Source organism: Crassostrea angulata, chromosome 10 (genome assembly GCF_025612915.1).
Source record: "Crassostrea angulata isolate pt1a10 chromosome 10, ASM2561291v2, whole genome shotgun sequence".
NCBI lineage: Eukaryota > Metazoa > Mollusca > Bivalvia > Ostreida > Ostreidae > Magallana > Magallana angulata.
In genome coordinates, this window is record NC_069120.1 from 6,310,198 (window position 1) to 6,328,090 (window position 17,893).

Below are 17,893 nucleotides of genomic sequence, written 5' to 3' on the forward strand. Positions count from 1 at the left end.
TGTAACCCTCATCGTGTAAAAGAAAAATGAAAATCAAACCAACTGCCAATACACATTAAAACATGCTTCTTTAATATTCAAATGTGCAACGTTTTACAATAGATTACAAAACAGCACTGTGTTCAGTATTCATCACTGAGACATGTATATATATATATATGTATTGTACACGTCCTCAGTCTTATGACAATCGAATACATACAATAAATCACTGCATCTATACAGAATTTTAATTATCAATATGTTGATCATGAAATCAAAGCTTTTCCCATTGATTCATGTAAAACTTTACCCTCAGTTATTTATGTCCCTCCACTAGACTGTCAATCATCATACATCATCTTGACAACAATAGGATGAAGTATGCGAATGCCCTTCCCAGACTCGTGTTAAAATAATGTCTTAAAAGAACAAAACTTGGATGAAATATCAAACAATGAAAACTCACATTGCGGAATACAGTAATGTAGCATGGTGGTACATGTATTATTGGGGGCTTCAATTCAAAATATTATTTACGAAAGTGAGTTCTGATATCAGTTTATGAGATTTGTTGGAATACATTAATCAAAAATCATGTGAACATGCACCATAAAAATATACTGATGAGAAATTTGTCCATTTTTCTAAGTTATCTACGGTTCATGTATTATACACAGCCAAAGTCAGAAATCATTTAAAAACTTCAAAATATAAATACATAATAAATAAATTTTGGTCAGTAAACAGATTGTATATAAATACAATCTAGAGATAAATCTCATGATAACAACATATGTTCCCTCAGAAAGACTTCTACACAGATGACAACAGAGTTGGAGGGAAGGATAGCACCATCTGCTGTCACGTGGCCACAGAATGACACCAAGGTCATGTGATCTCTTTTTGCATTGGAGGGCGTACTACGCTATTGTTTTTTATACTCTCCACCAGCCATAATATCCCCTCTCTCACTCCTTCCCTGTTAATAGAGATAAAGAATACAATCAAACACACTGACAGTATAAATTGTATACCGTACTTGTCGGTCTCAATTTCCAAATTCCAATCTACATGAAAGATTGATAAAAGTGAAAAATTAAATACATGGATAGGCCGCTTTTTCATACTTTCTTTCTGACCAACTGGTGATAAAACCTGCAGAAAGGCCACTCACCCTTTCAATGCTGATATGCCCATTATATTACAATCTCGACCTCCAAACTTTTCACTGGTCTCAAAAAAAACCTGCTTCACGCTGGGCACAGTCATACATTCCTAAAACAAAATACAGCCGTTTTTAATCAATGTAATTATACATGTAATATATGGTAATAAAGTAACCTGAACATTGAAAAGAGTCTACTTGAAGGAAGTGTTCTTTTATATTCACAGACATGACTATCCATTTTTATCATCTTCATCCAAAACAACCCATTGTCACTCTAGATCCTAGACAATCTATACCAACTCTCTAACAAAAACAACTTATCATCACTCTAAATCTTAGACAACCTATATATTTACTAACTCTCTAAACAAAACAACCTATACTATTTTCACTATCCATCTAAGACATCCCATCTTCAATCTCTATTTGCAACATTCTAACTTAACTCTCTAACCAAGACCATCAATCTGCAATTCTTCTCCAAAGCATTTTCTTTTTATTAATGTTCAACTGATTAAATTCACTACAGAACTAGATAACAACAGGTTTTTTTTTAAATTTCTTTCACTGGTAATAGTACTTCCTGAGTTGTTCTGGATAAATTCCAGTAAATCACAATCATCTAACCTGTAAGTCCTGTTTATTGGCCAGAACCAACAAAGGGACTCCTTGTAACTGGGCATTGGAGATCATCTTTTCTGTAAAGGAAAAGAAACTGTATTATGAGTCTGTGAGAGAATGAACACACAATTACAAGACTGACAGACAACATAGACACACCTACCAAATGCGTCCTTTGACTCATCGATTCTCTCGGTGTCTGAAGAGTCAACAATATAGATCACTGCATGTGACTCCGCAAAATACTGAAACAAACAAAAACATCATCAAAGTACTGACGGCATCTTACTGTATGGGTTGTTCAAATTTCCCTCTGCCTGGCAAGGCACAAATGTCTCATTTTCAAAGTGAAGAGAGATACAAAATTAAAATGGCCTCAACATATTTAACCTTATACCACAGGAAACAGAACCCCCCTCCCAACATGATCCACATCCTCACCTTATCCCACAGAGATTGGAGCTCCTCCTGCCCTCCAAGGTCCCAAAAGTTCAGCCTCACATGTCCAATGTCTATCTTGCCAACTAATAAAATAAACACAATATTTACTGGTAGGCTATGCAAAACTGTTGTCAAAATATTAAGAACATTTTGAGGAATGAGAATTCTTCTAATAAAACTAATGTACTGGTACATGTATTAGAAAGCAAATGCTATTATTTTTCGTCTTTTGGGACTTGCTGATATTACAATAATGATGCAACAAGAATATTAGAAAATAAATGCACCTATAAAATTTTATGTAAGTGTCTCCTAATGGCATTTACTTAATATTTTTCATGTGATGAATATTTGATATTGCTTACCGCAGTAGTTTACGTCAGTCAACCCTTTATCACTGGTACATGAGTACAATCAAAAAAAATTTTATGTCAATTTGTAGAGATGATTTTATGTACTGGTAAGTTTCATCAATGATTAACTAACAATTCATGTAGTTTAAAACTATGTAAAAATTCAGTTAAAAAATATTCAACCTCTTTATTTTTACATTCTGTTCTCAATTCACAGTACCATTTCAATTCTCTTTGATTCCTTATGAATAATATATTTTAAACTAATTAGGCTTAAGTAAGACTTCTTTATCAGCAGTGTTTGAAGAGAACACTCAATTATGTCAATTAAACACTGACATCATCAAAGTCCAGGAGAGTGAAAGCTTTCTACAGGTGCTTGGACTCTGGGTGATTATAACACCTAGTGTACATTAGCTATCAAAACAAAACAGCTATAATCCCACTGATCATGTAATCTGGTCTACCCTGGTACTTTCTCTTATCTCCAAACAACTGACACAAAGATAAACGATTCCTTGTTTGAAAATATCAAGATTTCTGAAGCTGATTTGTACTTAGGAAAAACATTAATAATTAATGCTCAAAGCTGCTTGGTCCGATTTTATATCAAATTTTATGCACGCTTTTAAACAATGGCTATGTTTAGTATATGTATAATAATAGACATTGCAGTTGTTTTACCCGTCAATTATGCCAAATTTCAATGAAGAAAAATACGTACAAAATTTGCTAACAAAACAAACGACATTAAAAGGTACCGTGTTATTTCGCCTTATGTTAAATTTCACCCCTGATGACGAGACGGGTATGGTTGTATTACGAATCTGACATTGCTTTAAATAAAAGTCGAAATGATCAGACAAATTACACATAAACATGTGTATGTTTTGTTTGCTAATATTTCTGAAGTCTGCTTTCTTTACAATCGATGCATAGCATGCGGGTTGAATAACCCCAATCATTCAGGGGACGAAACCAAGCGGTGTCATTTTCTAAACATTCCCGTGATGCATTTTGGTTTGTTTTTTCGTTTGCCCAAAAAGAAATTATTTTTATTTACTTTGAATATTTCTAACTTTGAAAGGAGACTGATTCTGCTGGTGTAAATAGGAGAAAGTCCATAACTTTATAAGATAAATGATTTGTATGGAAAAAAATTTGATACTGTAATAACAAAAAAATCGGACCAAGCAGCTTTAATATCATTCAAAAACTGGATGAAATAAAATAAAAAATCTTGCTGGTCTGACTTACTGTTCAGGCCTACGGTGGTTGTGATCTTGTTTAAGTTCATTCCCTGGTAATTCTTGGTGAATTTGATTTTTGTTTGCTCCAGATAAGTCTAAAATGGACGAAAAATAAATACATAAATGAGACATCAATGAATATATACAGAATGCTTTAAAAATTAGTTCCTCAACCAATCCTAAATTATATGCACAAATACATCCTTAATTTTATTATTTCAGGTTTCATTTCAAAAATTCTTGTTTGATACTCTTTTATATTAAAGCAAATGGTATTAGTATGAATCGATATAAAGTTTGTCAAGGCTTTAAAATTAAGGTGACTTCTGGAAAACTCTATGTGGATGTAAAAATAAAAATGTTTTCCCCACTACTTTTTTTTTTTATAGTTTTGGATGCCATCCAAAATTAGATAATTGTAGATGGGATTGATGGAAACTGATATACACTTTTCATGGATTAAAACCTGATTCAAATTATAAAGACTCTATTATAAATGAATATACTGAAATAATCTGGAACTTACAGTTTTGCCAGCATTGTCCAAACCCAAAATGAGTACATTGTATTCATCCTTCTGAAACGTGTACTTCCACAGCCCAGATAGCAGGGTGTACATCTAAAACAGAGACAATCTTAAAAATAAATCATTCAAGGAAAGTAAACTTTTTTTCCATTCATAACATACGATGCGACGGGTGCGTAAGACTGATGTTGTCAGGTGTACCTCGCGTAGTCGTGTATATTGTATATAGTTTGGGGATAAATAAATTGAATATGAGTTTCTTATATATTACTTAATTTACAACAACGACGACTATGTCTTTATGTTTTGTCAAATCTGAACAGCTGGCACCGCTTAACGTCATACTAATAATAGCAATCTACGTCAACAGCTGGTCTAAATATCATATGACTTCTCATACCTAACTAATCTTTACTTTCACAATTTAAAGTCAATAAAATTTATTAACTTTATATATTCATACCTTTCTGAAACTAAAAACGGTTGAATTTTAAACGATAAAACGACTATCAAGTTTACATTGTTGAAAATCTACAGGGCGCTGACATGTTGGAAAGACCCGGATACAAGACAAGGGAAATAACTTTTGGTTTCATAGTTTATTTGCTGTGTACAAGTCTAAATATTGCAATGTAATGGGCGCCGTCTCCTAATATATTTTTAGGCCCACTCCAAAAATGATACCAACACCTCGGTTACAATGATAAATAAGCTGATTCATTTCATAATCAATTTATATAGTGCGGGTTCAGAAAATCTTAAAGTGTAGGTGCAACATTCAAAGAATATATTCATTTATAATATTATAATATTGCATTTATCTCTCCTGGACGAGTCTTGTTTGGAAGTGATGGTAGCTTGAAGTATCAATTTAAACTTAAAAAAAAATGGGTCATGGATATTACAATGTAACTAATGCAAAATTCAAATTGTTAAATGACTTTTTAAAAAAGATTAAATACCTAACTCTCATTACTATTATATTCCCATTTCAACTCAAACCCCTGACTCCCCTAAAATAGTATATGATAACATGGTATGAAATACACTTTTTATACTGTGTATAACAAAAAAGTACCGTAGGAAAATACTTTTAAGTCGACAACGTAAGAGCTATTTTGTTGTTTTGTTTTTAATGGCTTTTTTTTGGGGGGGGGGGGTCGGGAGGGTTTTCTTTTTTTACTTTAATTAATTTTTTTAAAGTAATTTTTAATTTACTCTGTGCAACGTTGGGGAGATTCGGTCGGTATTGGGGGGAGGGGTTGCCGAGCACACGTGAAGAGAGTGACGGAATATTTGTAAAGGAATTCACAAACAATGCTGTTTTAATCCGGTTGTTTTGATAACGGTATTGTAACTGCTTAATTGGATTAAGATTTTTTAATGATGGTCATTTTCACACCTTTACTCGGACATCAAAAGTTAATGGAGCGAGAAATGCCTACATTGTCTACCCCTTTCGGAACCCCTTAGACTGGCCTTTTCAGTGTACTGTTTTATAAAGCCATTTTTCTGAGCTTGGCGGTAGGTGAGTTACTCATGTCGGATTTACAACTGGTAAAAGTGCTTCAAAAGACATAGTGCTATCTAAACTAAATCTATTCAGGAGCTGAGGTGCATAGACGTAGTTTGTTCTGCTCTTAATAATGGAAGGAAACTATTCACGAGAACTGTATTCGAACACGTTTTCCGACTACAATGAAAACTACGTTGGTTCACAAAATGGCGATACAGCAACAGACATTCATAGAAACATTCCGGGAGGACAGATATACATATTCCCTCAGGATATAAAGGAGGAACTACCAGTAATGAACGAAGCGAGCATGTCGCTGGAAGATGGCTTTGAATGCGACGATTCAGAAGGTATGACAACCAATAACATGCGCGAACAGATAAACTCGAACAATTTTTGTGATAACGGTAAAAAGTCCGGTTCTAGGCGGAGAAAGCGCCCTATTCCTAAAGGAAAGCCCCCGTACAGTTACATCGCACTCATCAGCATGGCCATATGCAATGCCGAGGACCGAAAAATGACACTACACGACATCTACAAATTCATCATGGAGAAGTTCCCTTACTACAGAGATCATCCCAATGCTAAAGGCTGGAAGGGGTCTATTCGTCACAACCTTGCCCTCAACGAGTGTTTCATCAAGCTCCCCCGCCGTAGCGGGATGAAGGGGCACGATTGGGCCATCAACCCGGATTATGAGGATATGTTTGACCATGGAAGCTTTCTCCGGCGTCGGTATAGATTCAAGGACGGATCACGGAAGAAGTCCCGACTCGGAGCGACTCCAGGATCCCTGAACACCCCGTTACCTCCAGTGGATATTCTGAACAACCAGGACCACTTTCCCAACCGATCTGGATACATCCATCAATTCCAGCCCAAACCTTACAACCAGTTGAATGAGATCAAACCAAACCAGGTGGTCACCCCTCTATGGAACCCCTTCGTGGAGAGGTCTCCCCCGCCCCCGTACCCAGATATCAAAAGCCCGCCATCTTACGCCAACACGAGTCTGGAATCGACATCACCCGTTTCCAATGTGGACGGACACTTGAATTCTTCTGGGAACAGCGCATCGCCGGACACCCCCCGTGGGCCTCCCCCTAACTACGGCCACAGTAATGGGTTCCCCGGATTCTGGCCGCACGGTCAGGGTTTCGGCTCTGGCTGTCCATTTCCTGCCTTTACATTCCCTCAAAACGCCCACGATAACAACGCCTACCAAATGAACGCCAACCCTGCCTGTACAACAGCGATGTATGCCAAGTTCTTCACCCCCGGACAACATATTCCGGATGCTGCGCAATGGCCCTCTATATGAACAGAACATTTCGGATGCTCCACTGTGGTCCTCCGGTCCATGAACAATGTTGAAGTGAATGCGCTCGTATCAGAAATGTCACTTGTTACTGTACTTCTTTTTCACAGAAAAGGTGCTATTCGTTTTAAACAACATTTTAATTTTTGCAATCAATGCTTTTAAATTGTAGATATGTTCTTTTATTCGAAAGAAAAATAAACATTTTATATTTGTTTTCTGTATTTGTTCATCACACACAAAGAGGTGAATCTACAGCTGTTATACTGGTGTAACTAAAGCTGGTGATGAAATGAGCATAAGAGTTCAGAAGGAAAAAGAAACGGGGAAAATTCAAATACATTTAATACTATTTTCAGAAGTGCCTTCAAAGGAACTTCATCAATTTACCAATATTAAGCATGACATGATTTCTTAAAACCTCCTTGCATTGAGTATAGCTGCAGGTCTGTAACTCCTGGTCTGAAAAAATTCCCAGGTCGTCCATCCGATTTTCTTCGTGTATATAATTGATCATACTCATTGACTATACAATATATATTTGAGAAATCTGAATCTTTGTAATGTGTTAAAACAGTTCAACCACAGCATTCTTTTAGATTCCCGACCAAACCAATATATATCGGCACTGTTCCGTAGTTAATGCATTTGTTGATAATGACAGGCGATCAAATCGCTAGATAGACGATTCAATGTCGCTTCAGCATGCTGCAATACCAGACTTATCAACATTACAGCTAATTGTAATATAATGATTAAATTCTTCAAATAAGGGGGTTAAGAACTAGGACTTGTAGCAATTTAACTGCTCGTCTCATTCTCCATTCTTTACGAAGGAATTGTCTCATTAACCCAAAGTAAGTAAACTATGGACATAGATATTGCGAAATCGGAAATTTTCTGATCACTATATTATTATCAAAACGTAACCCCCCACCCCCAATAATAAAAACCAAAAAACAAAACAAAAACAAAACAAAAAAACCAAAATAAAACAAAATACCAAAAAACGAGAGAGAGAGAGAGAGAGAGAGAGAGAGAGAGAGAGAGAGAGAGAGAGAGAGAGAGAGAGAGAGAGAGAGAGAGAGAGGATCCCCCTCAATTAGCCAAGATCCACGTGTACAGTGTTTTAATAATGGTGAAGGCAGAATAATTATACTTTCACATGGAGTACTATTGGGGAAGGGAAGGGGTGATAAAAACGCAAATGCATGGTTTTAAAATATGAAATGTTTTCACAATTCAAACACGTACATGGGTAGTGATACGTACTTACAAAAAATGCTATAACCAATTTAATATAAGATTTAAAAAAATCATAGCTATAAAACTCTCTTCATGTAATATGATGAAATGTGATAAAATCAAAATTTTTAATTTATAAAAAGAATACTGAGTGCGAGTTGTCGTCTTGTACGTGTAGCAAATTAGAGTTTGAAACATCTCCAATTTTCTATAGAGTACACATCATCAATTTTGGAATCGAAAGTTTAATATACAGTGTATAATTAAATAGCAAGGAGTTTCTAATTACCAATGTTTATTAAATACGCATGTTTACAAAATATTAATGTTTACGTCGCCTCAGACTATTTGTGATCACACGATGCGCTTGCAGGTATTGGACGTTTTGAATAATATATTTATTTATATCAACATACTCGTAAACATTCACAAACCGTATACATATTCAGGAATTTTGATATGCATGTTTATGAGCAAAGTTGAAAAAAGCCTGCACGACTTCGTACCCATATTTACCCTCATCAAACACTGGGTTTTCAAGAAATATTTGTATTGTTTACAGCAAGAACAGGTTCGTTGAAAAATCGAATAATTTTGAAAACTTTACGTTTGTTCATACCGAAGGAGAAACAATGCGCAACACTAGATCCTCTGGGGCCGATCTGGACCTCAATGAATGCCGGAGCTTAGTTTTAATCTTAATCTGGTCTATATTTTGAAAGTATTATTTTTCAAATTCTTTTTGTCATCATTTTATATAGATCTACGATAGGAAGGGAGGTGGATTTGCGATCTAATTAAAATTATTGACGTCCTAAATCCGCCGAGAATAAAGAACACAAAGACACATTTATTTCTGGTACAACTGGTTTATCGAGAACTTGTAAAGTGAAAAGTAAGTAACATTAAAAAAAGAAATACTACCAAAAAAAAAAGAAAAAGAAAAAAGAACACACACACACAAAATCCACAAGAAAAATCGTACGTAAAAATGATATTCTAATAAAATATTGAGTTTGAGAGAATAAACATGCATTTACAACAAAAGATGAAAGATATTTGAAATTCAAAGCTCTTTAAAATCGATGCATGTTTATGTATATACATCATAGGGAAAATATACAATTGGATAAAACACAAGTTCTAACAAACTCATCACTCCGCTCTGCCTTCAAATGAAAACATGATTTTTTTTTTCATGTCTTCGACCAGCATTCAATAAATCGTTATTGAAATCCATAGAAATTTAAGCGCAGTCTTTCGGCCGCCATCCATAGATCGGCTGCTGTGTTTGGATTTATGACGTCAATGTTACAAGCAGACGAGCGCCTGTTGAAGGCTGTCGCAACAGATGACCAGTTGCCTCCATAACGGGACGCGTTGAGAGACTTAAAATGGCAGTGGATTTATTTCAACTTGTTCAAAATGGATGTACTGCACGACAGGTAGGATAAATGACCTTTATAACAGTTTTCCTCCGATACCAGCATGTATGATTCAACCAAAAAGCATTTTTTTTAGCGGGGACTGGGTATGTAAACTTCTCAACTTTATTTCAACTGCCAAACTTTCAATTGAGTAAATTAGATAAACAGCAACTTTATTGTAGTTCTCTTTGGCGATGTAAATTACGATGGGAGTCCAATGCTACATAATGATAAATTTAGTTTCGATCATTTTCAACAACCTCAGCTAATTTCTCCATTATCCAATATAAACAGAATCCACATTTTCAACTGTTTAAGAAAGCAAAAATAACAAATTTCATATCCTTGCATATATGAATAGTTTAAGTTTCTCCAACTCCACGGTGGAAATAACTTAACATAACAATATGAATTATACATTTATATATGCTTACCTTTACAATCTTCAAAAGATGGGTGGAATTATAATACTTTGGTCCAAGATATCCTCGATTTACATTTTGCTTAATTACTCGATATTTATAAATACCTCAGGGTTCTAACGTGTTCATACAAAAGTATGAAAATTTTCCAAGTTTTTAAGTTTTAGCCTATCAGGTTTCAATACACGATTAAAAAAAATGTGATGTTTACGGGGATTTTGTTTTGAAACAGGCCCGGATGATAACGTTGAAAAATTGTGCGAGGTTTTCCGAGTGACTTCCTAATGGAGAAAAGATGTCAACATCCCCAACTATTAATCTCCGTGAAAAAAAAACCAGTCCTCGTTTCTGTGTATTTTTCCGAATGAAAAATGATAATGTGTGAATGAAATTATCTTGGAAATTTTCACTTTCATTTATTTCTATTGCAATTTTTTTTTTATCAAAATTGTCCAAACGTGCTGCTTAAATATCTTGGGAAAAACTATAATCAAAATAATTACGTTTTGCTACCTACCAGTACGATCCTTTAGCCTTTGTCTTTCATTCCCTGTGGAGGAGCGGTAGATTTACCCTTAATTACAAAAAATCACAAGGAATACATTGTGTAGGCTTAAACCTATTTGCCGCGGAACACGATGAAAGAATGCAATCTATTTACCACGTTTCATTAGCGTTTTGTTTGATTGTTATTAAGTATGACATTATTTGATTGTGAGATCCCCCCCCCCAAAAAAAAAAAAAAAAAACCACACACACCAGGGTAAACATATATTGCCTGAGAAAAAAAATGGGTTATTAGTTCATCTAGATTATTCTTGATAAAAAGTCATAGGACAAATTGCGATTCTGACAAATCCATGGTTTTCATAGATCCATTATTTCTATAGACCGGACCCTCGTCTAATGAATGCAAGTGTACAAATATATCGCCAAGACATGAATTATAGGAAAATATGTTCCAACAATTGTACATCTTGCCAAACGAATACGTGTTTTGCCACTTTTTCATAGTTACTGCCCCCTTTTACTATTTCAAATCAGTATAACTTTGCTAAGGTTTACATTCCTTTTTACATGGTAATTGCTTGTTTTTATTTTAGTTGTTGATCAATTACAAGATCAACGGTATATATCCAAGAATTGAGCTGAAAATATCATTTTTCTTTTCATTTTTTAATATGAATGATTCTTACTTGAGGCCATCCAATTATTTCTTTATGATGTTTATCCAAAATTTGAATGTCAATTGTAGAGACACAGGGGCGATTCACAGCTCAAATTTCGTTGTAAACAAGGTCCCCGGCATGTTTTGTTTACAGTGAAATTCTGAAAAGAAAATTACTCATTCTTTCAAAGAAACTGGAAAAGGGGTTTTAAATGTTGTTAAGCAACCTTTGATTGATCAATTTCAACAAAAATGTGTCTGATTGTAACGCATCTAGTAAAGGATTGACCTATAATTTGTTTACAAATAATATTTTTGTACCTATATATTACATTAACTGTGGTGCTTCAATGAATACTATTTTAAATATATCACTTAGATAAAGAACAAGCAATCATAAACTGCCAACAGAGACAGATATGGAACAATATACCTAGAAATCAACGATTTTGTAATTTATGTAAACATAACATTGGCAATTAATATAACTATATTACGATATGTCCATATTTGAAAGAATATTGAAAAGCCTATTTAACATCAATGTAATTTTTTCATGTAAAAAATTGGCTGTTATTTATAACTTATGTAAGTTTATTAATATAATGAATAAGAGAGTCGATTCTCCAGGTTGATGTGTACAGTATACACTCTTGCTTTTTGTATAATATTGTCTGTATTTTTTATTTTTTCTGTCTGGTTTTATTCAATATGAGAATACAAATAAATGAAAAAAAATGAAATGAAAGAAAACGAAAGAAAAAAAGGGTCAAACATGCTTAACTTTTCCATGCCGTGGTAATTAATTACAAAAGATAAATGTATGGTTCAAATAACAGTTTTACCAACAAAATACCTACAAATATATAAACAAAACAGAGAACAAGCCTTGTTTATATTTTGGTTAGACAGCATTATAGATACTTAAATACAATATAGAATTGGTGTTTTGCGGATTTTTTTTTTTCTATCTAGCAGATACATGTTTATATCATTATAATGTGCATTTATATTTTCAACAGTTACAGTTGGTCACCGAGAATGGGTGTGACGTCAACATTTCCAATGAGGACAAGGAGTCCCTCCTAATGTTTACCATGGCCAATTCCCGCGCTCCCGGGGAGAGGAGGGCGGAGCTCATCCGGGTACTTTTACAGCGGGGCGCTGACGTCAACGCTAGGAACGCCAAAGGACAAACCACGTTCATGTACGCGTGCATCATGAACCAAGTTAAACCACTCAAAGTCCTTTTAGAACAGGTAAGGTCTGTAATAATTCATACAAACACAACTTTGAAGAATTCTTAATAAAATCCGAAGACTATCCCCCCCCCCCCCCCCCCACTTGTGAAAAAATAATAAAACCAACAACAACCAAAAATTACCTTCACCAACAACAGACAAAAACCAACCAATCACGGTCACTGTAACTTTAAGATTAACTATTACGAACATGTGCCATTCTTTGATTGGACATATCGACGATACACCAACTTTTTCTTACAACAGTGCTGTCAAGGAGATCAAAATGGAGTATACGTCCTTCGTTAAAACATGCATTGCAATCTATTCGGAGATAATTCAACAAACGGCGCTCTGTACATCACAACTATCACAACAGTCTACTTCATTCACGCTCTACTTCATTCACATTCTATAGCTTGTACGAAAAAATTACAATAAAGAAAAAAACCTCAAGAATGTACGTACACCAACTTGTCTCTTAATTCTTTGCATCTGAACACTGTTTGCGTTTGATTCACCCATGAATCTATCGCTCTAAAGTACCCGTGTCTTTGTGTAATGGACTTGTAAGTCAATCAACCAGCCTACCCGTGTCGGTAATCAATTAGTTTTTTTTAATGAAACCCAATTGGTCAACCTTTGAGCTATATGTACGATCCGCACGAATGCTAGTTATGCTGTCGCAGGAAAAAATCCTAAATATAGTTAACAGTACAGCGTACTTTGGAATAAAATCCACCTGTAATTACTGCAGCTTAATATGTTTGATTAACCTTATCTGTCAACACAACAAAGTGCCAGGTCTATTTGATTGATCACAGTTTTGAATGATTTTTCAAATTGCCCCTCCTGGCTACCCGAACTTCAAAATTAGGTAAAGTTCCGATCTGCCGAGAAATCCGACGTAGGGATGAAATGGCCAAGAGATAGAGGTTTGTTCGATTGAGATGCCAATCAATATTCATATACCTGGTAAACATGTATTGTTTAATTTTGAGAATCAGAGTTGTAGAAAGGATAAAAAAAAAAAACACGCACAGTGTGCTACCTGGAACCAGGTGGCAGATAACCGGTACAGTGGCACGTTCGTCATTGCAAGGTTCCTCAATTTTAAATGTTTGCAGTCAGTAACTTAAACGGAAGTTGATACGATCAATGTTCCTTAAATATTGTAAACTCTTAACATTCATCGGACTATTCGCCATTTAGGACCTAAATATACCCCGACAATCGATGCCAGCGAGAATGTCTGACGTAAAAACCCGTAGACAGCGCTACTTTTGACGATTATTACAATCTAATTTTAAACATCTCTGTTAACTACTTTACGGAACCTTCACTTTTTTATTTCTTTTCTTTACAGCCCGATCTCAACGTGAACATTCAGGAACGGGACGGAAACACCGGGTTAATGTACGCATGCTCCATAGGCAACGAGCAAGTGGTCGAGGTTTTATTGGAAGCGCATCACCGGAAGAGCATCAATATCATTCATGACCTCTCCAATTGCAGAGGTCAGACGGCCATGGACTGCGCACAAAGAATGCATAGGGAAAAAATTCTTAAAGCATTTTCCAAATATTCTATAAGTACAGGGAGCAGATTTAAACCCACCATTTTGAAAGCAAGACGAGAGCCATCAGCGCGACACAAGAAACAAGGGGAGAGAGGGCGGCAAAAGCAGACATCCGCTTCAACGGTTTTGGCGGGCTCTGACACTGAGGACGATTTAGAGGATTTCGGTAAACTTGTCCGCACGATGCGAGAGTGTGCAGCGGAAGTGAAACAACTGTGCTACGACCAGAATATTTCTTATGACAATAAAAGACAATCTAAAACGACAAAATCTCGTAAAACGGACAGACCGAAGATTGAAAACAAAACGCTGAACACACCAAGAATTGAAATTCACTCTGACACTGGTGGTCAAGACAACAGACACCACGATTTAGAAAAATTAGAAGTCACAGAATTGTCGAGGTCAACGAAAAAGGGAAAAGACCGGGTTAAAAACTCTAACCAAACCCTGTCTCCTAGAGTTCCACATCTGGAACTCCAGGATAAAGACATTGCATCACATGACACCCCAGTATTATCTGACAGTGCCATTGTTTCCAAACGGAAAAGTAAACGACACAACTCCGCCACAAAACATAGTGCAGATTTTCGAGAACTTTCCGTCGACACTATGTTTTCGAAAGGGGAGTCGCTTCATTTACACAGCCGTGAGCAGACAGCCACACATAGATCCGCCACGAGCCCGGCGGTCTTGCAGTCGGCCTTCAGAGACCCGTGGTCCACTTTCGGGGAACCACTTCCTGGGATACGGAATGCCTCCTCTAATTCAGCCTCCATCTATCTGCCACCTTTAAAGGCAATTTCGGGAGGAAAACCAGAGGAACCTGTATCTAGCAAATACTGAAACCAAGATAAAGTTTTGTTTGGCATGGAAAGGTACCCAATCATCACATGAAGACTTTGATAGCTATCAAATAGCACGACATCGATTACTTGAATAATTCGCCTGAAAAATATATATTGAAATTGATTTTCTTTCTGCTTTTTTAATATATCAGATTTTTGCACATTGTATCTTCTAAGGTTGGCCCGAAATCAATACGTAGCCGTGATATTCCGTAAAACCATTGATCCTAATCGGTGATGCTCGGTTAAAACAGAATTAACAATCTTTAAAAAAAATTCCAACTTCATCTTCCAATATGATCAATTTTTAAATGAAAGAGGAAGAAGGGTCAATAACAAAAGCAATCACATTGAGTTCAATGAATTTTTAAGAGCTCGCGGATGGCGGGTAGTTTTGGGAACATTGCCATAGCGTAGGTTAGCAGACGTCATTTCTTGTGTAATTACCCATTGATCTGGGCTTTTCAATAAAAGTTTAGTTTTTTTCCCCGTACGTGTAACTTTTCTACGTTACGATTCAATACACAAACCTATCGACTCCATGTACTGAATTCGGGTGCATAGAATCATCGATTTTGTTTCCTGCCAAGGTCTGGTGTTAACAGAAATATTTGTAGAGTTATTTTAGGCAAATATGACTGATGTTGTCCATACAGTATTTATATCCATAGTCGGCAAAATCCACATAGAAGTACATGTAAATATTGATCGTGGTTCATTTCCAGCATTGCAAATGTACTAGTATAATGTTGGTCAACTTGGCAAGGATAGCATGGCAATACAGAAGTTCCCGACACAGCGTTATAATACTATAAAATTCGGAGTCAATGAAGCTGTTATAGCAATAAAATTACTGAAACTCTTCAATTAGTCGTGCGTTGTATCTTTACAGTTTCATAAAGGTATCATCAAGAGGTCAAAAGCAGAATGACAATTTACAGTGTAAACTGTGTTTTACAACTTTTTGTATCTCAGGACTGTTCAATTACAATTTTTTTTAATTATCACAACAAATTATTTTACTGGTTATAAGCCGGAACATTACTGGTTATAAGCTGGAACATTACTGGTTATAAGCCGGAACATTACTGGTTATAAGCTGGAACATTACTGGTTATAAGCTGGAACATTATTGGTTATAAGCTGGAACACCCCGTAGCTGATTATACCGGTAACGTTTTTCAAAATAATTTCCGAGCAAGTTATGCTTTTTATTGATGTAACTTGTTGTTGTAATAAATAAACTTAAATCTACATCATTAAAAAGGTCAGACATCTTTACAATTGTGTAACAGGGCCAGGATGCAAGACTATAAAGAAGTTATTACATGTATTCGTAATAAATAATAAATACTTTATTATTTCTATAGAAAATAGATAGGACGGTTCCACCGTCCCATTAAAGTAAGCATAGCTATATATGACACAAAGTCCAAAACTCCAGTGACGGGGAAAGTACAGAAACCGAATGGAATAAGGTGTGTGCAGTGTTCTTTGAATAGGAGTTCAATAAATTGATTATTAATGAAAAATCATAATAAATTCACTTCAGAAACAATATTCTATACACTTGCTTGGAGCACTTATCTATGGCTCCAGTCAGCATCAGCTAGAGGTCTCTACCGCCGGATGCCCTCTACTAATTATTCCGACTTGTTTTTACTCATCAGTGAGAGAAGTCATAATAAGCCTGAGTATCCGGCGGCGAGGCTTCCTTCACACGCACCGCGTTAATGTAGCGACGATTTTTCCGGATGCTGACTTCGATTGATTAGGGGGGGAGAAGCAAACGACCCCGGGGTCACGAATCGCAGTGTTTCCATCACAGACCCCCCCACCCCCCACCCTACCCGCCCTGCAAACTCGTAGAAAGAGTAAATCAAAAGGAAAAGTCTGTACATGAAAGAGTATAGAGTATTGAAGATATTGATAAGTCGGCTCAACTGTACCCAGTCAACGTCATTAACACAAAATAAATGGCGGCAGCCAAGTCGTAAAGTTTCGCTCGCTGTGTAACGGACGTAAATAATTGTGTAATTAAAACAATTACCACGCACCTTAAAGCGCCATTAACCCATATACCGCAGAGCAGCCTCAGTTCTTCAGGAAAGGCACCAATTTAGACCGCTGAAACGGTCTTATGTAAAGATGCTCCACTTAGTTTGTTTACTCAAGTTTCGTGAATGAACAATCTTGCCCCGTGCATTGCTACCAACTATGTTATTGAAGAAAATTTAAAACAAATATAAATAAAACTGTTGCTTTTGGTAATAGTTCGGCTGATCTGTTACAAGTTGTATCAACAATCCATCGCATAGCAACCGTTTTCTTCTGAGACGGTGACTGGATACATAATGTTGGGTGAATGACCTTCAGTCCCCCCATTATCATAGACTTCAGTACACACAGTGAGGACTTTCATCTTTTATATCCTGACATTTATAGTTTTCTTAACCACTTAATCTCTCTCAACCACTGGACATGAACATCATCTTCATGAACATTATTTTCAATCTTTGAAATAAACATTGTAGTCATTGAAATCAATTGGAAGTGTTTCCGGGTAATTTGGCTAAATGAACCTCATATCAATCAAACAGATATTCTACTGAGAGTACGGAACAAAGAGTCCTTGTTAAAATTTTCAGCTGTGAAATACTTAAACTGCCTTGGGTATCTCTTATTATGTTTTAAATTAAACTTCTAAAATTAATTTGGCATGGAATACTGGAATATACATGTACTCTTATCTATCCAATGGTATATGCATACATGTGAGATTCGAGTA

At 35.8% G+C, this 17,893-nt stretch overlaps 3 protein-coding genes across 4 annotated transcripts; 2 read left to right on the forward strand and 1 right to left on the reverse strand.

Annotated features, from left to right (window-relative positions):
• Positions 1 to 43: 43 nt before the first annotated feature.
• LOC128168178 (ADP-ribosylation factor-related protein 1-like) lies at positions 44 to 4,930 on the reverse strand. Of its 2 annotated transcripts, none has more exons than XM_052834312.1 (8): positions 4,805 to 4,930; positions 4,342 to 4,434; positions 3,823 to 3,910; positions 2,213 to 2,295; positions 1,935 to 2,016; positions 1,778 to 1,848; positions 1,157 to 1,257; positions 44 to 961 (listed from the first exon to the last, which is right to left on the reverse strand). In XM_052834312.1, the coding sequence occupies exons 2-8, from the start codon at positions 4,432 to 4,434 to the stop codon at positions 871 to 873; spliced, it is 609 nt and encodes a 202-aa protein (XP_052690272.1). In that variant the 5' UTR covers positions 4,805 to 4,930; the 3' UTR covers positions 44 to 870. The 2 variants fall into 2 exon arrangements, with proteins under 2 accessions (XP_052690272.1, XP_052690273.1); XM_052834313.1 differs by lacking the exon at positions 4,805 to 4,930 and adding an exon at positions 4,543 to 4,565.
• An 848-nt stretch (positions 4,931 to 5,778) lies between these two features.
• Positions 5,779 to 7,391, forward strand: LOC128167294 (forkhead box protein E1-like). Its single transcript, XM_052832918.1, has one exon. The coding sequence runs from the start codon at positions 5,988 to 5,990 to the stop codon at positions 7,176 to 7,178; it is 1,191 nt and encodes a 396-aa protein (XP_052688878.1). The 5' UTR covers positions 5,779 to 5,987; the 3' UTR covers positions 7,179 to 7,391.
• Positions 7,392 to 9,392: 2,001 nt separating this feature from the next.
• Positions 9,393 to 16,910, forward strand: LOC128167796 (uncharacterized). Its single transcript, XM_052833708.1, has 3 exons — positions 9,393 to 9,865; positions 12,460 to 12,696; positions 14,045 to 16,910. The coding sequence occupies exons 1-3, from the start codon at positions 9,815 to 9,817 to the stop codon at positions 15,101 to 15,103; spliced, it is 1,347 nt and encodes a 448-aa protein (XP_052689668.1). The 5' UTR covers positions 9,393 to 9,814; the 3' UTR covers positions 15,104 to 16,910.
• The last annotated feature ends 983 nt before the right edge of the window (positions 16,911 to 17,893 follow it).

Coding starts and splice junctions, on each gene's coding strand:
- LOC128168178 (XM_052834312.1), bottom strand. CDS start 4,434: ATGTACACCCTGCTATCTGGGCTGTGGAAGTACACGTTTCAGAAGGAT. Junction 2,296..3,822: donor AACCACCGTAGGCCTGAACA/GTAAGTCAGACC, acceptor TTATTTTATTAG/TTGGCAAGATAGACATTGGA. Junction 2,017..2,212: donor TCCAATCTCTGTGGGATAAG/GTGAGGATGTGG, acceptor TGTTTGTTTCAG/TATTTTGCGGAGTCACATGC.
- LOC128167294 (XM_052832918.1), top strand. CDS start 5,988: ATGGAAGGAAACTATTCACGAGAACTGTATTCGAACACGTTTTCCGAC.
- LOC128167796 (XM_052833708.1), top strand. CDS start 9,815: ATGGCAGTGGATTTATTTCAACTTGTTCAAAATGGATGTACTGCACGA. Junction 9,866..12,459: donor ATGGATGTACTGCACGACAG/GTAGGATAAATG, acceptor TATTTTCAACAG/TTACAGTTGGTCACCGAGAA. Junction 12,697..14,044: donor TCAAAGTCCTTTTAGAACAG/GTAAGGTCTGTA, acceptor TTTTCTTTACAG/CCCGATCTCAACGTGAACAT.